Here is a 21,494-nt window from a genome sequence, read left to right on the forward strand (position 1 = left end):
ACTGCACTCCAGTACTTTTGCCTGGAAAATCCCATGGACGGAGGAGCCTGGTGAGCTGCAGTCCCTGGGGTTGCGGCGAGTTGGACAAAACTGAGCAGCTTCGCTTTCACTTTCATGCACTCGGGAAGGAAATGGCAACCCACTCCAGTGTTCTTGCCTGGAGAATCCCAGGGATGGGGGAGCCTGGTGGGCTGCCATCTATGGGGTTGCACTGAGTCGGACACGACTGAAGTGACTTAGCAGCAGCACTGGGGCCACAAGAGTCGGACACGACTCAGAGACTAAACCACCACCACCAACACCACCACCACCACCACCACCACATAATCTATTTGGGCTTCCCTAGTGGCTCAGCAGTAAAGAATCCACATGCATTGCAGGAGGCAGGGGTTTTACCCCTGAGTGAGGAACATCCCCTGGAGAATAAATGGCAACCCATTCCAGTATCCTTGCCAGGAAAATTCCATGGATAGAAGAGCCTGGCAGGCTACAGTCCACAGGGTCACAAAGAGTCAGACGTGACTGAGTGACTATGCACACATGCACAAGGCACATGATCTATTTGCAATGAAGGTGTCTTCAATTACCCCTCATCCTGAGCAGTCTCCTTATGATTGAGATGTTAAATTCAGCTGGTAGTAGGGATATCTGGAGAAAAGCATCTGCTTCAGCCAGTTTATGCTACTCCTTCACAACCACAGCACCAGTCATGAATATTGGAACTAGCTTCACCAATGGTTAGAACTATCCCTTTCTAGATCCTTGGTATTTTCCATCTAGTGTGAACCCTGAAGAAGAATATTAGACATGTGCTTCCAAATGCAGCACTGAAAACCCTGAAAGTATGAGGAGCAGAAAGCAGCAGTATTAGAGTTATAGTTAATTGGTATAATTCCACAAAAGGAATTTAGTGATATGAATATACTGCCATTAAAAGGTTTAATACTACTAGCTAGACAATTGCACTTCTGAGATTCTGTCTTAAGGAAATAACCTAAAATATGAGAAAAGTCTTACATCTAAAGATGTCCATTAGAGTACCATGAAAGGCATCAGAATGCACTGTTCCAAAAGATGCCACTTTGGCATTATTTTCAGCTGTAGGCATTGAGAATCAACAGATGTGGAAAGAACTCTCTGCACATACCCACCTAAAAGCTGGGCATAAATATCGCCTGTGATGGTGCCCCCCTCTCCGGTATCAGAAGGAGGAGAATGGCTCATGCCCAGAGACAGAGATGAGCTTGCATAAACAAACCTCCTATATTAACCCTCATCTTCCATTAGCTCTATTTCCTAATCACTTTCCCACAATATATCATCTCTCAAAGCCCAAGCCACCTTTCTTTTGTTAAAATGGTATATACTGAGTCCAACTAAAATCCCTCAGACTTACTTGCTTTCTTTAACTTGATTGCAACTGCTGGGTAAAACGGACAGCACTGAATTATAATAACATCACACTTAAATGCTTGTATATTTGAATTCTGTATTCTGATTAACAGAAGTAAAACACAAAATCCAAATATTCAAAACAATAATTCCTAATAATGTTATATAAAAACGTTAATCTTTGATTCAGGACTTTATAACTGTTATGTTACAGAAAAACATGAAAACTATGTACTGTTAATATTAAGTCAAGTAAGGAGAAAGCTTAAATATTAACTTTTACTTTCTTGGTCCTTCATCACATGCTACTTGTTATTCAAGTAATATTATTTTATGCTGTCTGAGATAAGACATTACATATACATTTATATAACCAGAGTATGACCAGAAATGGATTATGGCATTATCTTTTAAAATAAAGTAGGTCTTATAGAAAAGCATCTGTTAATGGAGAATGATTCTTGTGTATCAAAATGCTAACCTAAGTTTTAAAGTTGGCTTGTGGTTCAACTGAAGTTCATTTATTCACGTCATCTAGAGGTTCTGATAAGAGAAAGAAATTATATTATCAAGACTGTACACTGATGTTTGTAATTCAGTACTAAAATGTCAGTTCAGAGAATATTTAATTCAATGACTCCGTGAAATGCTGAGAAAGGATTAGTGACAGTTAATACATGACTTACATCTTGGACTATGAGCAATGAATCTTGGAACTTAAATATCTCTAGGTTGCATGACAATATGTGTTGCTACCTTAATGCTCTTCTATGTTCCCTAGCAACATACACTTCCTAGAAAGAGAATTTTAAACTCCTCTCTTTGAAAATCCCTGCCCCTGACCTTTTTTTATGAGTATCTGTGCATTCTGTTACGGATAAGTTTATTTAATCTAACATACTTTGAGATTCCCTAGGCTTTAGGTGAGTAAATTATATTGGAAAACTTTTAGCTGTATTGATGCTTGTTTCAAAGATCACCTAATCTAAAGAATCATCAGGCTCAGTAAAGTAAGAGCTCTGAAAAATTGTAGAATTATTTTCTCTTAGGAAATTTCTAGCAGATTTCTATAGAGTAATAGTGGCTAATACATTTTAAAAGTTTAGCATCATATCATTTAAAAGGCAAACCATATACCCAATGATATTTATAAAGAATTAAAATAACTACAAATGCAACTTCTGTTTACTGAGTATATATTATGTTCCAAGGCTGTACTCATGCTTTAAGCATTTTGTCTCAAAAAATTTTTTCTTTATAGTAAGCCTGCATTTAGGTAACACTTTCCCCACTGTTCAGAGATGAAAACTGAGTCTCAAAGTTAAGAAATCTGTCTAATGTGAACAGCTAAATCATGAATAAAATCCACAACAATGTGACTTTAAAACCTAGTATCTTAACCGCTATGCCACAGTGTTTTCTAGATTTATTTTTCAAATATGGCATTAAAAATTGTACCTTACTCTTTTTTATTGTTTTGATGGGGTTTGCCCCTTTAATTAGTGATATTCTGACAAATAATAGAATTTAAAGTTATAAAGCACTTAAATTCTCATTTAAGGAAAGAACTTGCACTGTTTTTTAAATCTGTATTCAAGTGACACTGTATAATTTGTTTAATGGATTACAAGTCACTTTCTTGTAATATAAACTCACTTGACCATCTTAACTAGATTATGGTAGGTATGCCTGTTGCCCTTTTATAGGGGAGGGGACTGAGACTCAGAGATCAAATGGGATTTGCCCTTGGTTATACAGACTGCCTTAGAATAGAGTTTGAAAACCTGGTCTTTTGACTCTACAGTACAGCAATTTATCTTTATAGAGGCATAGATTCAGTGTAACTTTGAGAATGGCTAGTGATTTGTGAAAGTCTTACTGAACAAGATTCTTAGCTTCTGAAAACTACACCTACATAAAATTCCTGGTAAAGGAGCTGAGTCCACAGGGTTGTATGATGCTTCCGGAGTGTGTGGGAGGGGCTGTCCCTGTGGAGCTGAGCACTGACCTCACCGAGGGTTCAGGGGAGGAGGGAGTTTATTTGGCCTGTGACTTGGCATTTTATCACAAAATTATTTTTCTAGAGTCCTTGATTTACCTATTTTTCATAAAGGAAGTAAACTTTTTGGTTTTCTGCTCTTGGCACATGTCCAACTGAGGACAGTAACATTTTCTACTGACTTTCTTTTCTTCTAAAAGTTGGCACAAACTCTACTTCTGTGTCAACCACAGGATAAATTAGCATGCCCTGGTGCAGATTTTATACAAAACTGTATCTTTGTTATTTTGTGCTTTACAGTGAGAGTAGGCATGGCCTTCCTTACCTTGTTGTCCTCTTGACGACTACGGGGTCGACTCATTAACTTGATAAACTGACTAGGCGCCTACTGGTTGCCAGGCACTGTTGTAGGTGCTTGGGATACAGCCATGAATGACAAGGCCGAAACTCCCTGCCCCTATGGCTCATACTCTAGTGTGGGAGAACACAATAAACATGACAGCCTTAGTTGGTGGGAAGTGCTAACGTGAGAACAGACTGAATGACAATAGATACCAGTTTTTGTCTGGGGTTGGGGGAGCGGGTCACTCTTACAGTTTCTTATAGTTACTCCCAAGCAGCTTGACGTGGCAACAGGCTCTGCTCCCACCGTGGGATGGACTTTCATGAATGAGCTGGAGGGGCTTCGTGAAGTGTACAGAGCAGAGTTCACCCTTCATCTCTACTCCAAATAGAGTTATGGTCTTCACACTGAAATTTTAGTTTATGGAAATGTGAAGCTACTACATCTACTTTTCTAAGGTCTACTCAATATCAAATTAAAAGTTGGAAATTGGAAGAGACTAAAATTGAGTATCTAAGACTAATTTAGAGGACTTTCCTGATGGTCCAGTGGCTAAGACTCCACATCTCCTGTGCAGGGAGTCTGGGTTCGATCCCTGGTCTGGGAACTAGATCCTGCATGCTGCAACTAAGATCCAGTGCAGCCAAATAAATAATTTTTTTTATCTTTTGATTTAAAAAAAGAGAATATTTTAGTATTTAAAAAAAGAATTCATATTTTTTTAAAAAGAATAATTTAGTATTTTTAAACCACTTATCTAAGATTTTTTGACCAATTTTCTGGATGAAAAAATTTCTCCCCCTCAATATCAATTTTATCTATTGGATATTTATCCAGTTTTCTTATTGAGTAACCTGTATTTCATTTGATTCAACCAATATTATTTATCACATTTAAATAATTCATTATGAAACCCAATGCTTATTATGCATTAACTGTCTAATCCTAATATTTGAATACTGTATGTAAATATGATTTCCACACAGAAAGATATTCTTTTCTGACTCATTAAGTACAAAGTTAATTTAAAAGTGAGTTAACTGAACAAATACAAATAATAATACCAGTTTTTTTTTTTTTTTCTGAGAAGCCAGTTAGGTGAGGCATTTTGCCTCTCTTTTAACGTATATACAGCCCTGAAAGTTAGATTATTCCCATTATGCAGTGATGATACTGACATACTTATAGAGTATAAATAACTTGTTTGAGGTCACAAAATTAGTGTCAGAGCTAAAATGTAGGCTTGGATCCAACCCTCAAGATATTTCTAATATGCCTCTTTGGCTCTATATTTTATAATCATAAAATACCAAAAGCAAACCACTAATTTATAGCATAATCCATCTCCTTAATGCTTACTGGATACTGACACTACACACAACTCACTTTTCTTTCCTAGATGTGTTTTTACTATAAAATTTGCAAATATTATCCATGCAAATGAATAGAGGCAATATTTTAAAAGGCAAATAATTTAGTGAACAAAGCATCTTTACCACTCTTAAAATTAAATCTTATAAAGCATCCAGTACATATAGAAAATTCTAGACAAGAAAATACAGTGATAAAAATACCTCTGTAAAATGTAGTGCTTACGATTCTGATCACTATAGTTTTTCCCATAAAGCCTATATGTGAGTTAACTGATTTACATATCATGGAAATGAAAGCATTCTGGTGAGGAAAGATATGAGAGGAAAATGCAGGCAATGTTTTTGACGGTAAAAAAAAAAAACAAAAGAAACAAAACTAAATAAAAACCGAAGAGGTAGGCAAGAGAAGTATGATCTTTTTTAATCAGCAAAAATCCTCAGCACTCCTCATATTCCCCTAAAATAGAAAACAATCATTTCTCAAAATCTTCATGATCTAATCCAGATACAGATATTAAAAGCAATAAGAAATCATCAATAAATTATGTGCTAAAATGTTCTTTAGACAGCAGTGCAATTGTATGTGTAGCCTGCTACACTGTCTACCTCAGGCACTCAGGAGACCCTAGGAGCTGTTTCAGGGTTTTCACTTTGTTTTTTGCTAAAAGAAGTAAAAAGCACAAACACGGAAAATGGAAAATAATATCATTTGCCTTGAATTTTCATAGAAACTATCCCATGGCTGCAGGACGATAAAGTATAAATCCATCATCTATAGAGCACAAGGAATGTTTCACTTAATTAAAATTCCCACTTCTTTTTCTTAGAACATTAAAACCAAGTCCTCCCTACCCCCCAAAACAAAAAGATCTATTAAAAGATTTCCTACTCTGTACTTTGACCTGTTGAAAGTGTTAGTGTGTCAAACTGAGTTAAAGATTGCCCGATTCCTACATATCCTTATTAAGAAGTTTCGCAACATATTTTGAGTCCAAGAACTTACAGGCCAGTTTAGTGTCTTCCATCCTAAAACCCTTCTTTCTTGAATATGCTGCAACATATCTGCATGTCTCTCTCTTCCTGCTTTGAGTTTCTCAGCCAGGCAAAGACCAAGCGATCAGTGAAGAGACCTTTTAATCATCCCGAGTATTAATATCATCTCTCATGCAGCTCGAGGTGCACTCAGGAAGAAGGCAAAAGGGTGAGGAGACATATGACTCAACAGCCACTGTTTCTAAACAGTAACCTTGTTCACTGAACCAAGTAAAAACTGAGAACGGCTTCTGTTCAAAAGAGCCAGTGAAGCTCGAACGGGTGTGGGCTGGGAGAAGGGGAGGCCTTTCCTGGTTAAGAAATGGCTGTTAAACATCAGTTCAGTCTCAGGGTTTAAAATCAGCCCAGGCCCCAAACAGGATGTGCCTTAAACACATTTGAACAAATGTTTACCAAGATCATCTAAACGGTATTTACTATTTTTCCAAATTCTTCTGCCTTTTGGTTTCCTAATGTACTAAAGATGGCATTTTAAAACCCCGAAGATTATGGCTGATATTGTTCCCATACCAAATGCATCTGAGAGAGGCAATCATTTAGAATCAGTCAAGCAGAGAGACCTCTGTTCTTTTCCTCCCTTCACTGAGAACATTCATGGAGCCGTTGGGAAACCACATGAAATGAAGTTTCACTATCCTTCAGAAGGTCCAGAAGAAATTCTGGAGGTCTTCAAAGTGAAGAGGAAGAATCAATAAACAATCACTAAAGTTTTAGAAATTATTTCTGGATGAATTAATTATAGGGCCTCAGAAAAAAATTTTTAAGCCAGTGATGAGTTTTACATTATGGATTTCGAATTCAACATTTCTATCACAATGTTACCTTTAAAGGTAACAGTCTTTAAAAGGGCTTTTTGTCTAGGGACATAGAGGGGAATCTGAGGAGAAAAGATCATGTCAAGTCCTCATTCTGCCTTTACAGAATTTAAAACTGTGATATGGGAGTCAGAATACTTGAGTTAAAACGTGAGTTAAAACCAATGAACTTCATGAGTTTGGATGATCCACGGGTCCAATCTGGGAAAGGAAATACGCTGTTGAGAAGAAAACAAATCATTTCAAGCCTCTTTGAGTAGTAGGACTTGCCTCAGTAAAGAGACTGGACACATAGGATTTATAAGATGTAGGAGTTCAAGCATCCACTGGACTTGGCAATGAACCCTTTTTAATGCCCTTGGAACTAAAGACTTACCTAGTAGGAACCAATGGAATACCAGGTGTAGCCAGTACCATCCCAACAGCTCCAGAGGCCTAAGTACCATCATTCCTGCCAACCAGTCCCCTTGCATTTTCAAAAGCAGCTCTGATGCTGGGAAAGATTGAAGGCAGGAGGAGAAATGGGAAACAGAGGATGAGATAGTTGGATGGCATCACCAACTCAATGGACATGAGTTTGAGAAACTCCAGGAGATAGTGAAGGAGAAGTGGAGTGCTGCAGTCCATGGGGTCACAAAGAGTCAGACATGACTTAGTGACTGAACAACATAAACACAGACAGGATCTCTAGTGCAGGAGTTCTCAGCCTTGGTCCTCCTGACCTTTCAGACAGGATAACTCTTCGCTGTGGACTACAGGGGAGGGGATGAGGCTTTAACAGCTTGGCAGCATCCCTGGCCTCTGCCTCCTGTATCTAATAGCACTGCCTGCAGACAGCCCCCTCCTCACAGTCAAGACCATTAAAAAATTTTTTTAAGGCACTGCCAAATGTCCCATGAGGGTCTGGGGCAAGATTACTTCTGGTTAAAGGAAATTACAACTCCGGTGGCACCAAATCCAGATTTCTTTTCTTCTTTCTGCACCTCTGAGCAGGGCTAGTATGGTAGGGAGGCTGGATGGCAAAGCACCTTCCCCAGGTGGGGGAAACATATTTGAATTGCTCCACTGTTCTACTATCTTTCTTCCCTTCCCAAAGACCTTACTGCCTCAGAGACGGACACAGAACTGATTCCATGGGAAAGGGAGGTCAAGGTTCACAACACTGGTACTGTGGATAATAAACACGCCCTCCACATTTCTCTCTGCTCACGTGTGACATAATGGCTGGTATGTGATTTGCCTAAATGTCTCAAGAAGTAGACAAATTCCCAATTCTATCCAATTAAAGCAATGAAATGCATGACACAGAGTGTATGCTAGCCAAAGAAATATGTTGGTTATTAATTTGTTATTAAAATATCAATCCATTCCCACAATTCTATGCCTATACATTCAATGTGCCTATGCTAAGTCACTTCAGCTGTGTTTGACTCTTTGAGATACCATGGACTGTAGCCTGCCAGGCTCCTCTGTCCATGGGATTCTCCAGGTAAGAGTACTGGAGTGGGCTGCCAGGCCCTCCTCCAGGGGTACATTTAGTAGGGCTCCATAAATGTTAGAACTCATACCCTGAGTTATCTCACAACTCCTTTAAACAGAACAAAGACAGGAATCATGAATTTATCAAATAAAAAAATAACTCCTATTAGCAACTCGAAAAAAAAAATCCTTTCACTTCTTCCCTCAGAATCTTTATATCTATACTTTAGACTCAAATGTAGCTAGCTCAGTTATCTATCTTCCAGTTCATTGAAGATTAGAGGCACCCAGTTTTAAGAGGATAGGGCGGTGTTATATGAACCTCCTAGCTGTTCTGTGGCCGTCCAAATCCTGATTGCCAAAACCCAGTCATCAACACAGCTATGATGCTTCTAGAATACCAATCTGATCCTGTAACTCTTTCAGCGCCTCTGTTTTCTTGGCTCTTGGTGGTCTCAGACACTTGCTTTTCTCACCACACATCAGCAGCACTACTGGCTGCCTGTCTGCTTCGCCTCCTCCTCTCTGGCCTCATGGAGGATGGTGTTTGGCTGCATTTCCCTCGACTTGGCTCTCCTGTCCCCATCAGTTGTATATATGCTGCCATTACTTCTTGAAGATTCCTCTCTTCCCTTCTTCTGGCTAACTACCCACAATCCTTTTCTCTACCTTCCATCAGCTTCTCAGGAACTCTCCACACTGCCTCCCTGCTGTGGATCCATCCTTCCACACTGCGACCAGCTGTGTGCACATCTGAGGTTTATAGGAAAGAGAAGGGCTGGTGGGGAAAAACTGCCTCACGTGACAGATTGCCATGTGCTGTGCTGTGCTTGTCGCTCAGTCGTGTCCAACTCTTTGCCACCCTATGGACTGTAGCCTTGGACTGTAGCCTGCAAGGCTCCTCTGTCCATGGGATTCTCCAGGCAAGAATACTGGAGTGGGTTGCCATGCCCTCCTCCAGGGCATCTTTCCAACTCAGGGATCAAACCCAGGTTGCCCACCCTGCAAGTGGACCCTTTACTGTCTGAGCTTAAGCTATTATTTTCATGATTTCCTATGGCAATCTGTCTAAGCCATGCTTCCCTGGTGGCTCAGAGAGATTGCCATAGGAAATTATAAAAATAATAGCTTAAGCTTGTGGATGGCCTATTAAGTCAGTCATTATTCTAAGGTCCTACACATAAGGATTGGTCTGACCTCGCAAATCACCCTGTTATGCTAAGCTTACTGATGGGGAGACTCAGATATACAGAGTAATTTGGGTGAGCTAGTCAGTGGCAGACTCTCAGTCCCCACACTCTGCTCTATGGCAATCTCTGCCCTCCAGCTAGGTGACTTCTCACTTCCGAGCACCCGGGAGCATCAGACCACAGTCGCCTGCTGAGACAGGAAAGGACTGGTACCACGAGGAGAGAAGACAGGCGGGGAGAGACAGGAGGTGACACTGCATGGAGACAGTGCCCCACTCTCCCCTTAGGAACAACAGGGTGTAACTAAATGGCAGTGCATTCATCCAGAAAAACAGCTGAATGCTAACAAGAGAGGAAAGAGAATAGAGGGTTTTGTTATGTGACGAGTGGCTCAAGGAGATTTCTATGTCCCAGTGCATGGAGCAGTGGGTACGGTAATAATGTGGCATCTGAAACCATAGCTGCCCAGTGAGGATCTTGGAAAGAGGCACATTTCTAACTACATGCATGGTTACTGTCATTTTCTCGACTACCAGTCTGTTTTTGGCTTCATTTTCAATAACCAGCAAAACTATCAATGCAGAATACTGGCAGATGGATGAAGGCTGAATTGACAGTTTATTATTCAGCTTCTGAGAATGGAAATCACTTGGAAAGCTTAGCAAGTTTTACAATGGAATATGTGAATCCTGAGAAATTAGGGGAAATGAATCTGTTTATTAAATCTAAACTATATCATCCTTAACAAATACAAAGTGTGATACATATTTTGTAATGGGAGCTGGTGACTTATAAAATTGGCAGAGCAGCTGTAGAACTCTGAGGAATCCACCTTCTCCCCTCTGTGTGCTCATTTATTACCTGCTCACTGACTACCTGCTTTGCTCACCAGCCTCCTAAAATTGCTCTGTGGCTGAGATGATGATTCATCAGCTCTCTGCTCCATCCTGAGTCCCAACATAAACGTTAAAACTGCAGAGGGTAAAGCACATAGGCAGCTCTTATCTCTGTTTTCTCCCATCTAATCTGCTCACTTACCACTCTGCTTCTTCCTTGTTCTTCTTTCTTTCCTATTTCCGTCCCACCCCCCTCACCCCCTGCCTTAACTTTTTGGCTACTAAGAGAAAAACCAGTTCTTAAAAAATAGGATCTTTCAAGCTGAAGCCAAGAATTCTATGACTGTTTGGGAAAAGCATCTTAGGAACTTGTTTGGGAAATCAGCGATGTTTAGAAGATGGCCCCTCTCATCCACCCGTTCTGCACTTCAGCTGTAACATTTTCAGCCTCCTTGTTCCCTTCAGACTGGCTGCCACAGTGAGAACTGGCACTGGCCAATCTATCCTGTTACTGTCCTGAGTTGAGTGGTTTTAGTACACTAACAGACTCAAGCCTGAAGTCTAGGGGAGATTCTGTCAGTAACCAAGAAGCTCTGTTTAGTCCTGAATGGTGGGTTTTCCCTCCAGTTCCAGAGCTTGTTGCTATACCTGTGCTCCTAAGTGTGTAGTTATACCACCTATCAGATTGAATAGTTGGTGAATCTATTATGCAGGTGTTAAACACATTGTACCCTTCTAAAGCTGTCTGTCCATTTTATCTTCATTTCAAAAATCTGAACAGAAGGCTAGCATATACTTGAACTCTTGGTGAAATTTAAATGTGAATAAACTAGTATATTCATAAATAGAAGAATTCTATGAGACATCTGGTAATGTTTCCACCTTTTTTTTTTTTTTTAAACAAAGAGAATTGGGTGATCCAACTTTGTTTTGCACTTCTTAACAGGGGGAGGTGTGTGTATGTGTGTGCATGTAATGATGAATATATAAATATATAGATGAAGATCTAGTTGTTCTATCAAATAATTGAGAGAACATGGGTAGACTAAGCCTTTGGGCTGAAAAGATAATGCTCTTATAGTGTATTATCATTATTTATAAGAATTTAAAATATGTTTCTAAACATATTTTACACATAAAACTTTTTTATTAAAAAAAATCACATATACTGTATTTTATTACCTCAATTATCAAAATGGTGCAGTTTAAAATCTTGTTATTTGGTAGAATTTAGTGTTTATCTACTATAAAATACTGAGACCATGGCTATTGCTATTTTAAGGGGCAAATACTGAGAAATAGGGAGAAGAAAATGGCACCCACTCCAGTATTCTTGCCTGGAGAATCCCATGGACAGAGGAGTCTGGTGGGTACAGTCCATGTGGTCACAAGGAGTCGGACGGACATGACTGAGCGACTTTCACTTCACTTAGAAATAGATTTCATTTGTTTCATATTTAGTTGAAAAGTAAAAGCAGATTCATTTTATAAAGGAATTTATGCTTTTTGTTGAAGTTTTCAATAGCTACATATCAGATTTGTTGCACATAACTCATTAAAAGACCCAGTTTCTCAACTCATTATCTTCTACAAATTGATTTAATCATGGCCAGTCTTATTTGAAAATATGTGAACTGCTTCTAACCCCAATATCAGTCTAGGAATACTGTAGCCTACCACTTTTTCCAAGATCCCTTCTTTATCTTAATTCTTGTTTATTTTTCCTCATTTCCTTTGGGTTCAACAAGTAGTAGGCTTTGGGAGAATATTTGTTAATTTCAACCGTTATATAGTGACCAGCACTCTGTTTTCTTTTCCTTCCCAATAGATACCTTGGCTCATTCTCTTTCCCGTTTAGGTTGTCCTCAGAGGCCATAATCTTTAAGATCCTGGAAGAAGAAAATTCTGTTTTTCAGCCCCCCATTTATTAGTACCTTGGATAGTGACAAAAGCTACAAGAGTTGGTTATTTAGGAAAACTCACTCAATTCAGTTAAAAATGTACTCCACACACAAATGTTTTCTTTCAGGGAGTATGTTATAGCAATGCTTGTCTGTTTCTCAAAATCCATATTTGCACTGCCCTGGAATCTTCCATGACCTCAAATTGCGGAAACAATTTTCTTTCATGTCAACACTTCCCAGGAAGGGACAAAGCTATACTTAACAAATGAGATACTTTTAGTTTACACTGAAATCTTTCCCCTTAGCTGTAATCAAACTTGCTCAAGCCTCTTCCTACCCAACTCTAGGCATGTCACCAGCTATAACCAGTTTTCCTGTGGCACTTGTGAAGCACGTTAGTTTAAGGATAATTGTAACAAAAAATCACTATGCTTGAAGCAACAGTTCTAATACTAAACACTTCAGCAAAATCAAGTTTTCAGGTCTAGATTTTGGGTGCTGAAACTGCTAAAAAGGGTCAGCTATTTTTCAGTGGGAAAAAAAAAGTCTCTGCCAAAATTCTCTAAGCATTTTTAATGACTTCTCAAAAATTTAAATGTCCACATCCATGTGGGAAATTTGTAAACAAATATCATCTGAACTTTCCATCTTTTGTTGTCAATTCCTGTAAGTTAATTACAATGTATTTTAGAGAGGATTTCACTGCCAGTGGAGGATTAATGGGGTAGTCTGACAGCTGGAGTCCTGAATTAGATCAGAAATTAAAATAAGGAACTTGACCTAGTTTCTAAAGGGATATTTGTTAATTTTCTCAACCCAAACCAATGCAATCTTTCAGGTATTTGCCTTCAGAATCTGGAGCCAAAATGTCAAAGGTTTTATTGCAGAGAACTAAAATATACATCCATACATGCAAGGAACTCTTGTAAAACACAACTTTGAATTTACAAAAACAATTTGACGTTTCCTTTTTTTGTACAGTCGACCTTCTATAGCTGCACGTTCTATATCCGTGGATTCAACCAACCACACACAGAAAATCATCCTCAAAAAAAGAAACCCAGGAAGTTTCAAAAAGCAAAACTTGAATTTGCCACATATTGTGCATTGTATTTATAACTATTTACTTAGCATTTGCATTGTATTAGGCATTATACGTAATCAAAGGTGATTTAAAGTATACAGAGGATGTGCTAGGTTATGCAAATACTATGCTATTAAATATCAGGAAATTGCACATTTGTGGATTCTGGTATCCCTGAAGCCGGATCTGTGTCCTAGAACCAAGCCTCTGTGGATACTGAAGAATGACCATACTCCAGACTATGAGCACTCACTCCTCTCCCACTTTCCAGCTCCAGACATTACACCGTCCTCAGGAGAAATGTCATAAAGAAGTTGGGGAATGGAGGGATGTAAAAATGTCAAGTGTGATATATCCAAAGTACAAATTCTTATTTTATAATCTAATTTACATGCAAGATCAGACTATAAAACATTTATGGCCCTGTGGCAAATCACTAGGAAACAAGAGTATTCAAGTTTTGCAGCTTTCTGCTATGACACAGAATAGAGTTTAGTCTACTTGGAAAATCTCAATGGCTCAGGGGGTAAAGAATCCCCCTGCAATGCAGGAAACACAGGAGACCTGGGTTCAATCCCTCAGTCAGGAAGACCCCCTGGAGGAGGAAAGGCAACCCTTGCCTGAGAAATCCCATGGACAGAGGAGCCTGGCAGGCAATAGCCCACTGAGTCACAAAGAGTCAGACAAGACTGAGCACATGGCGCATGCACACGTGACACACCAGGCAGACAGCTTAGTCTCAAACCAGCATCACCACTTCATCTCCACCGTCAGCTTCAAAACCGGTCTCACCACTGCCAGTCTCTCCTCTTTAATTCCTGTGATCCATCAGACTAGTTGCCTTAAAAACCGGCTTCAGCAGCTTATTCCCCTGCTCAAGTATCTATCATGTCTCCCAAATACCTTCCCAATTAAAGCACGGCAATGTTTCCACCGACTTTGAGAATTTTTTCCCATGGCTCCCTCAGATAGCCCATGTTTTTACAAAATGGATGCATTTGCTGTCCCTTTGACATGTCTCGGGATTTCCTTTCCTTTCCCTTTCCTGTTCACTTCTTCTTCCTGTGTGGAATGTCTCTTCAGTCATCTCTGTTAAGAAGCAAGGCAAATACCCTCATCCTCTATGAATTCTATCTGGATTCTCCCAGACAGAAGAGCTTGCCCCCATCCTAAGCCATAAACACATCAATTACACTTCTCTAACAGCACTGCCTTCAGAGGGGAGTTATCAGACTCATCCATGTACTTCTTCAAAGGCTCTCTGGGTAACTAAAGCTCAAGAAACACACTAAACTGCAATGACGTAGCTTCTAGTTATATAGGTCAATTTCAGTGCTGCTGCTGCTGCTGCTAAGTCGCTTCAGTCGTGTCCGACTCTGTGCGACCCCATAGACGGCAGCCCACCAGGCTTCCCCGTCCCTGGGATTCTCCAGGCAAGAACACTGGAGTGGGTTGCCATTTCCCTCTCCAATGCATGAAAGTGAAAAGTGAAAGTGAAGTCGCTCAGTCGTGTCCGACTCCTCACGACCCCATGGACTGCAGCCCACCAGGCTTCTTCGTCCATGGGATCTTCCAGGCAGAAGTACTGGAGTGGGGTGCCATTGCCTTCTCCGATTTCAGTGCTATTGGAGTATATATTTCAGAAGATTATAAATTAGATGATAAACATTAAGTGTAGAAAACAGAAAATAAAAATAGGCACAAAATATTTAAGATAAGTTGCAATCTCAAAATTCAGATATTACCACTGTTAACATTTTAGTTATTTGCTCCTGAAGATTTTTTAATCTTTAATTTGCATATATATTAAACAAAAAAAAGGAAGCTTTTTACATAATATTATCTTGGAATCTATTTTATACTCTGGACATTTTCCCAGGTCAACTATGTTCCAAATAAACCATTGTTAATGGTTGCACCCATTCCAGTCCATCTTAGTTCGCTGATTCCTAGAATGTCGACGGTCACCTTAGAAGAAATGGAGTAGCCATCATGATCAACAAAAGAGTCTGAAATGCAGTACTTGGATGCAATCTCAAAAACGACAGAATGATCTCTGTCCATTTCCAAGGCAAACCATTCAATATCACAGTAATCCAGGTCTATGCCCCAACCAGTAATGCTGAAGAAGCTGAAGTTGAACAGTTCTATGAAGACCTACAAGACCTTTTAGAACTAACACCCAAAAAAGATGTCCTTTTCATTATAGTGGACTGGAATGCAAAAGTAGGAAGTCAAGAAACACAGGGAGTAACAGGCAAATTTGGCCTTGGAACACACTGGTCATATCAAACACCCTCTTCCAACAACACAAGAGAAGACTCTACACATGAACATCACTAGATGGTCAACACTGAAATCAGACTGATTATATTCTTTGCAAAGATGGAGAAGCTCTATACAGTCAGCAAAAGCAAGACCGGGAGTTGACTGTGGCTCAGATCATGAACTCCTCATTGCTAAATTCAGACTTAAATTAAAGAAAGTAGGGAAAACCACTAGACCATTCAAGTATGACCTAAATCAAATTCCTTATGATTATACAGTGGAAGTGAGAAATAGATTTAAGGGACAAGATCTGATATATAGAGTGCCTGATGAACTATGGACTGAGGTTCGTGACATTGTACAGGAAACAGGGATCAAGACGATCCCCATAGAAAAGAAATGCAAAAAAGCAAAATGGCTGTCTGGGGAGGCCTTACAAATAGCTGTGAAAAGAAGAGAAGCAAAAAGCAAAGGAGAAAAGGAAAGATATAAGCATCTGAATGCAGAGTTCCAAAGAATAGCAAGGAGAGATAAGAAAGCCTTCCTCAGCGATCAATGCAAAGAAATACAGGAAAACAACAGAATGGGAAAGACTAGAGATCTCTTCAAGAAAATTAGAGATACCAAAGGAAAATTTCATGCAAAAGATGGGCTCGATAAAGGACAGAAATGGTATGGACCTAACAGAAGCAGAAGATATTAAGAAGAGGTGACAAGAATACACAGAAAAACTGTACAAAAAAGATCTTCATGACCCAGATAATCACGATGGTGTGATCACTCACCTAGAGCCAGACATCCTGGAATGTGAAGTCAAGTGGGCCTTAGAAAGCATCACTACCAACAAAGCTGGTGGAGGTGATGGAATTCCAGGGGAGCTATTTCAAGTCCTGGAAGATGATGCTATGAAAGTGCTGCACTCAATATGCCAGCAAATTTGGAAAACTCAGCAGTGGCCACAGGACTGGAAAAGGTCAGTTTTCATTCCAATCCCAAAGAAAAGCAATGCCAAAGAATGCTCAAACTACTGCACAACTGCACTCATCTCACACGCTAGTAAAGTAATGCTCAAAATTCTCCAAGCCAGGCTTCAGCAATACGTGAACCATGAATGAACTTCCAGATGTTCAAGCTGGTTTTAGAAAAGGCAGAGGAACCAGAGATCAAATTACCAACATCCGCTGGATCATGGAAAAAGCAAGAGAGTTCCAGAAAACCATCTATTTCTGCTTTATTGACTCTGCCAAAGCCTTTGACTGTGTGGCTCACAATAAACTGTGGAAAATTCTCAAAGAGATGGGCATGCCAGACCACCTGACCTGCCTCTTGAGAAACCTATATGCAGGTCAGGAAGCAACAGTTAGAACTGCACATGGAACAACAAATTGGTTCCAAATAGGAAAAGGAGTTCGTCAAGGCTGTATATTGTCACCCTGCTTATTTAACTTCTATGCAGAGTACATCATGAGAAACGCTGGGCTGGAAGAAGCACAAGCTGGAATCAAGACTGCCAGAAGAAATATCAATAACCTCAGATATGCAGATGACACCACCCTTATGGCAGAAAGTGAAGAGGAACTAAAAAGCCTCTTGATGAAAGTGAAAAAGGAGAGTGAAAAAGTTGGCTTAAAGCTCAACATTCAGAAAACGAAGATCATGGCATCTGTTCCCATCACTTCATTGGAAATAGATGGGGAAACAGTGGAAACAGTGTCAGATTTTCTTTTTTGGGGCTCCAAAATCACTGCAGATGGTAACTGCAGCCATGAAATTAAAAGATGCTTAGTCCTTGGAAGGAAAGTTATGACCAACCTAGATAGCATATTGAAAAGCAGAGACATTACTTTGCCAACAAAGGTCCGTCTAGTCAAGGTTATGGTTTTTCCAGTGGTCATGTATGGATGTAAGAGTTGGACTGTGAAGAAAGCTGAGTGCCGAAGAATTGATGCTTTTGAACTGTGGTGTTGGAGAAGACTCTTGAGAGTCCCTTGGACTTCAAGGAGATCCAACCAGTCCATTCTAAAGGAGATCAGTCCTGGGTGTTCTTTGGAAGGAATGATGATAAAACTGAAACTCCAACATTTTGGCCACCTCATGCGAAGAATTGACTCATTGGAAAAGACTCTGATGCTGGGAGGGATTGGAGGCAGGAGGAGAAGGGGACAACAGTGGATGAGATGGCTGGATGGCATCACCAACTCAATGGACATGAGTTTGGGTAAACTCCACGAGTTGGTGATGGACAGGGAGGCCTGGCGTGCTGCGATTCACGGGGTCGCAAAGAGTCGGACACGACTGAGCAACTGAACTGAACTGAATGGGTTGCACAATACTGAAATATCACAATATATGTAGCGGACTCTCCAACTTTTAAGTTGTTTCTCATTCCTTGATATTATTAACAAGGTTGACTATAGAGTTTCACAAATCTTAACAATGTCTGAAGGACAAATTCTAAAACAGAATTGCTGAACCTTTGGTTAGGAATGTTTTAAAATGGTTTCGAATTTTTAAATGATACATTTCACCAAAGAGAGCCTTTTCCACCGTATCCTCAGATAGTAGCAATACATTCACTAGTTCATTTGTTATCTGACAAGTACTTACTATGTGCCAGGCAATGTTCAAGACTCTTCCATCCCATGGATGTAGATGAACAATGCATGAGACAAGAGATCGATAAATCAGATCAACATTGGCAATGAAACAATACTGGGTGGGACAGGAGATGCCAGGTAGAATGACCAGGGAGGGGTTTCTGAGGAAGTAGCAGTACAGAAGGTTAAGGAGGATCCATTCAGCCCAAAAGCCAAGGAAAGGGAGTTTCAAAGAGAGACAGAGGGATGAGTAAGTGTAAAGGTCCTGAGGCCAGGGTGAGCAATGAGGATTAAGAGAATGAAAAGAAAATCAACTGGATTAAAATGTGGTCAGAAGGAAGAAAAGCAGCGAACTGCAGCTCATAAAAAATCCAAATTATCCAAATGTATCACTAAGTTGTGTCTGTCTCTTTGCAACCCTTTGGACTGTAGCCTGTCAGGTTCCTCTGCCATGGGGTTTCCCAGGCAAGAATAGAATACTAGAGCGGGTTGGCATTGCCTCCTCCAGGGGGTCTGCCCGACCCAGGGATAGAACCTGTGTCTCCTGTATTGCAGGTGGATTCTTTACCCACGTGAACCATCGGGGAAGATTCTAATTGTAGTTCATAATAAGGATTTTAGTATAATTTTTAAATTTTTTTTAATTTTTTATTTTATGTTTAAACTTTACAATATTGTATTAGTTTTGCCAAATATCGAAATGAATACTAAAATTGATGGGAAGCCAGCCATTGGCAAGCGACAAGTTTTAAGCAGAGAAGAGCCAGAATCAGATCTATAATTTTAAAAGGTCACTAGCTGCTGTGTAGAAGGACATTGACTGGGGGCTGAGGTGTCCATGGAAAGGCAAGACCAGCTCAGTTACTAATGATACAATCTGGGGCGAGCACACACGATTTGTACCAGGAATGGTGATGGACATAAGTAAACAGGTTTGATATATTTTGGAGGTAATGCCAACAGGACTCATTGATGGATTCGATGTGGAAGGAAAAATTAAACATGACATGTAGGCATTTGGTTGAACATCTATTAAGACAGAGCTGACTGAGGATCAAACAAGCTTCAGGAGAACAGAATTATCATATGACTCAGGAATTCCATTCCTGAGTACATATACATGCCCCTCCCACAAAAAAAAAAAAAAAAAAAAACCCAAACACTCCATTAATTGAAAAAGATACACGAACCCCAACGTTCATAGCAGCATTGTTTGCAATTGCCACCCTATGGAAGTACCTTATGTGTCCATCAACAGATGAATGGATAACGAAGATGTGGTATATAAATACAATGGAATACTACTCAACCATAAAAAGAAAGAAATTTTGCCATTTGCAACAACATGTGGACTTAGAAGGCATTATAATAAGTGAAGTAAGTCAAACAGAGAAAGACAAATACTGTATGATCTTATACACGGAATCTAAAAAGGACAACAAAGTAGTGAATAAACAAAAAAGCAGCAGACACAGATACACAGAACAAAGTAGTGGTTATCACTGGGGAGAGCGGTAGGGGAAGCGGCAGCACAGAGGTAGTGAGAAAAGGGGTTAGTCTGGGATTATATGAAGCCATGTATGTGAAACTTTCCAAAACCACGATGCACTGCAGAATTTAAAGAATCTTTCATTCAACAATAATTTTTTTAAATTTTATTTTATTTTTAAACTTTACAATATTGTATTAGTTTTGCCAAATATCGAAGTGAATCCGCCAATAATAATTTTTTTAAAAAAACATCAAAATTTAAAATCTGTGATGTGATAAGCCAGGATGCTATCACATTATTTTTCTCTATTTTGCATCTTCTTGTACATACAAGTTTTTCTGATTTTTTTTTTACTATGTCTTTATACATAAACTTGAATTGTACATTAGATTGTAAAGGGAACTGCTCAAAGTTAGGAATGGTTTTAAAGCTTTGATACCTAGCACCGAAAATAATTTCCTGGATGGCATTACCAATTTCCTCTCACCAACACTGTGCAAGAATTACTACCAAGTTGCACTGCTTATTCTCACTAGAAACAAATAAAAATAAATCTTGGCATAGTATTTATTAAAGGTTGTAAACGTAAGTAATATCATTGAGCCTATAAGAGAATTAGCATTTTTGGAGAAAGTATTAGTACTAATTTAAAATAAGTATTGCCAGTACATGTTAGATCTAAAAAAAGCATTCCTGTTGAAAACAGCAAGGGCTCAAACTATAGCTATGACTATTAGTTACTATTAGGTACTGAAAACAAGTCAACTTTGAGTTGTTACTGGTCTCTAAATTTTCTTTAAAATAATAAATATACTGCTACAGATCATTGTGTTGAAGTTCCTGAGATTTAAAAAATCTGCTAAAAAATGCACCAGAGGTTTTGGTATAAAAAATTACAGTTATTAGGCTTCCCTGGTGGCTCAGTGGTAATGAATCTGTCTGTTGATTCAGGAGACATGGGTTCAATCCCTGATCCGTGAAGATCCCACATGCCGCAGAGCACAGCCCATGAACCATAACTATTGAGCCCATGCTCTAGAGCCCGGGAACCTCAACTACTGAGCCCATGTGCCACAACTACGAAGCCCACATTCGCGGAGCCCAGGTTCCTCAATGAGAGAAGCCAGCACACCACAACTAGGGAGCAGCCCCCAGTTGCCACAACTAGAGAGAAGTCCAAGCAGCAACACAGACCCAACACAGCCAAAAATAAACAAAATCATCAAAAATCACAATTATTATAGAAGGTATATGATAAGGCTGGTCTAGTCAACTTAATCTGGTATGCACTATCAAAAGATCCTGCGTGGCTTCTGTCACTAGCATGTATGTGACATGAAGCAAGTCATTACTCTCCAGAGTTGCACTGTCCAATATAGTAATCACCAGCCACATGCAATGATGCAATGTCTTAATATACACACACATACACACGTAACTTCACAGAGCTTGACCTGCTGACAGCCTAGAGGTAACCATGAGCACAGCTAGCGCATTTCTTCAGCCATGAGCACAGCTAGCGCATTTCTTCAGCCATGAGCACAGCTAGCACCCAAATCTTGGATTATAAAATATCATTTTCCACTGTAACGAACCAGGGCTCTCCTACAATAATGGCAGATTGCAAGGCTGAGTCAAAGAAAGATGAGTTGATAACATCTTGTGCCAG

At 39.6% G+C, this 21,494-nt stretch overlaps 1 protein-coding gene across 32 annotated transcripts in view; it reads right to left on the minus strand.

The window, feature by feature from the left end:
- The window catches only part of MAP7 (microtubule associated protein 7), a 179,311-nt gene that overhangs the window by 93,498 nt on the left and 64,319 nt on the right, over positions 1-21,494 (minus strand). For 6 of the 32 annotated variants that reach the window (XM_086318037.1, XM_086318035.1, XM_086318030.1 and 3 more), the window contains exon 1: positions 6,111-6,377. The exons of the other annotated variants lie outside the window; for them this stretch is intronic. In XM_086318037.1, the coding sequence (XP_086174163.1) occupies positions 6,111-6,132 (22 nt within the window). In that variant the 5' untranslated portion in view covers positions 6,133-6,377. Of the gene's footprint in view, positions 1-6,110; positions 6,378-21,494 lie in introns of those variants that run through there. 32 annotated transcript variants of the gene reach the window in all.

This window comes from Bos grunniens, chromosome 9 (genome assembly GCF_055505025.1).
Source record: "Bos grunniens cultivar Pamir isolate PY7600 chromosome 9, Bosgru_T2T1.0, whole genome shotgun sequence".
Classification (NCBI taxonomy): Eukaryota; Metazoa; Chordata; class Mammalia; order Artiodactyla; family Bovidae; genus Bos; species Bos grunniens.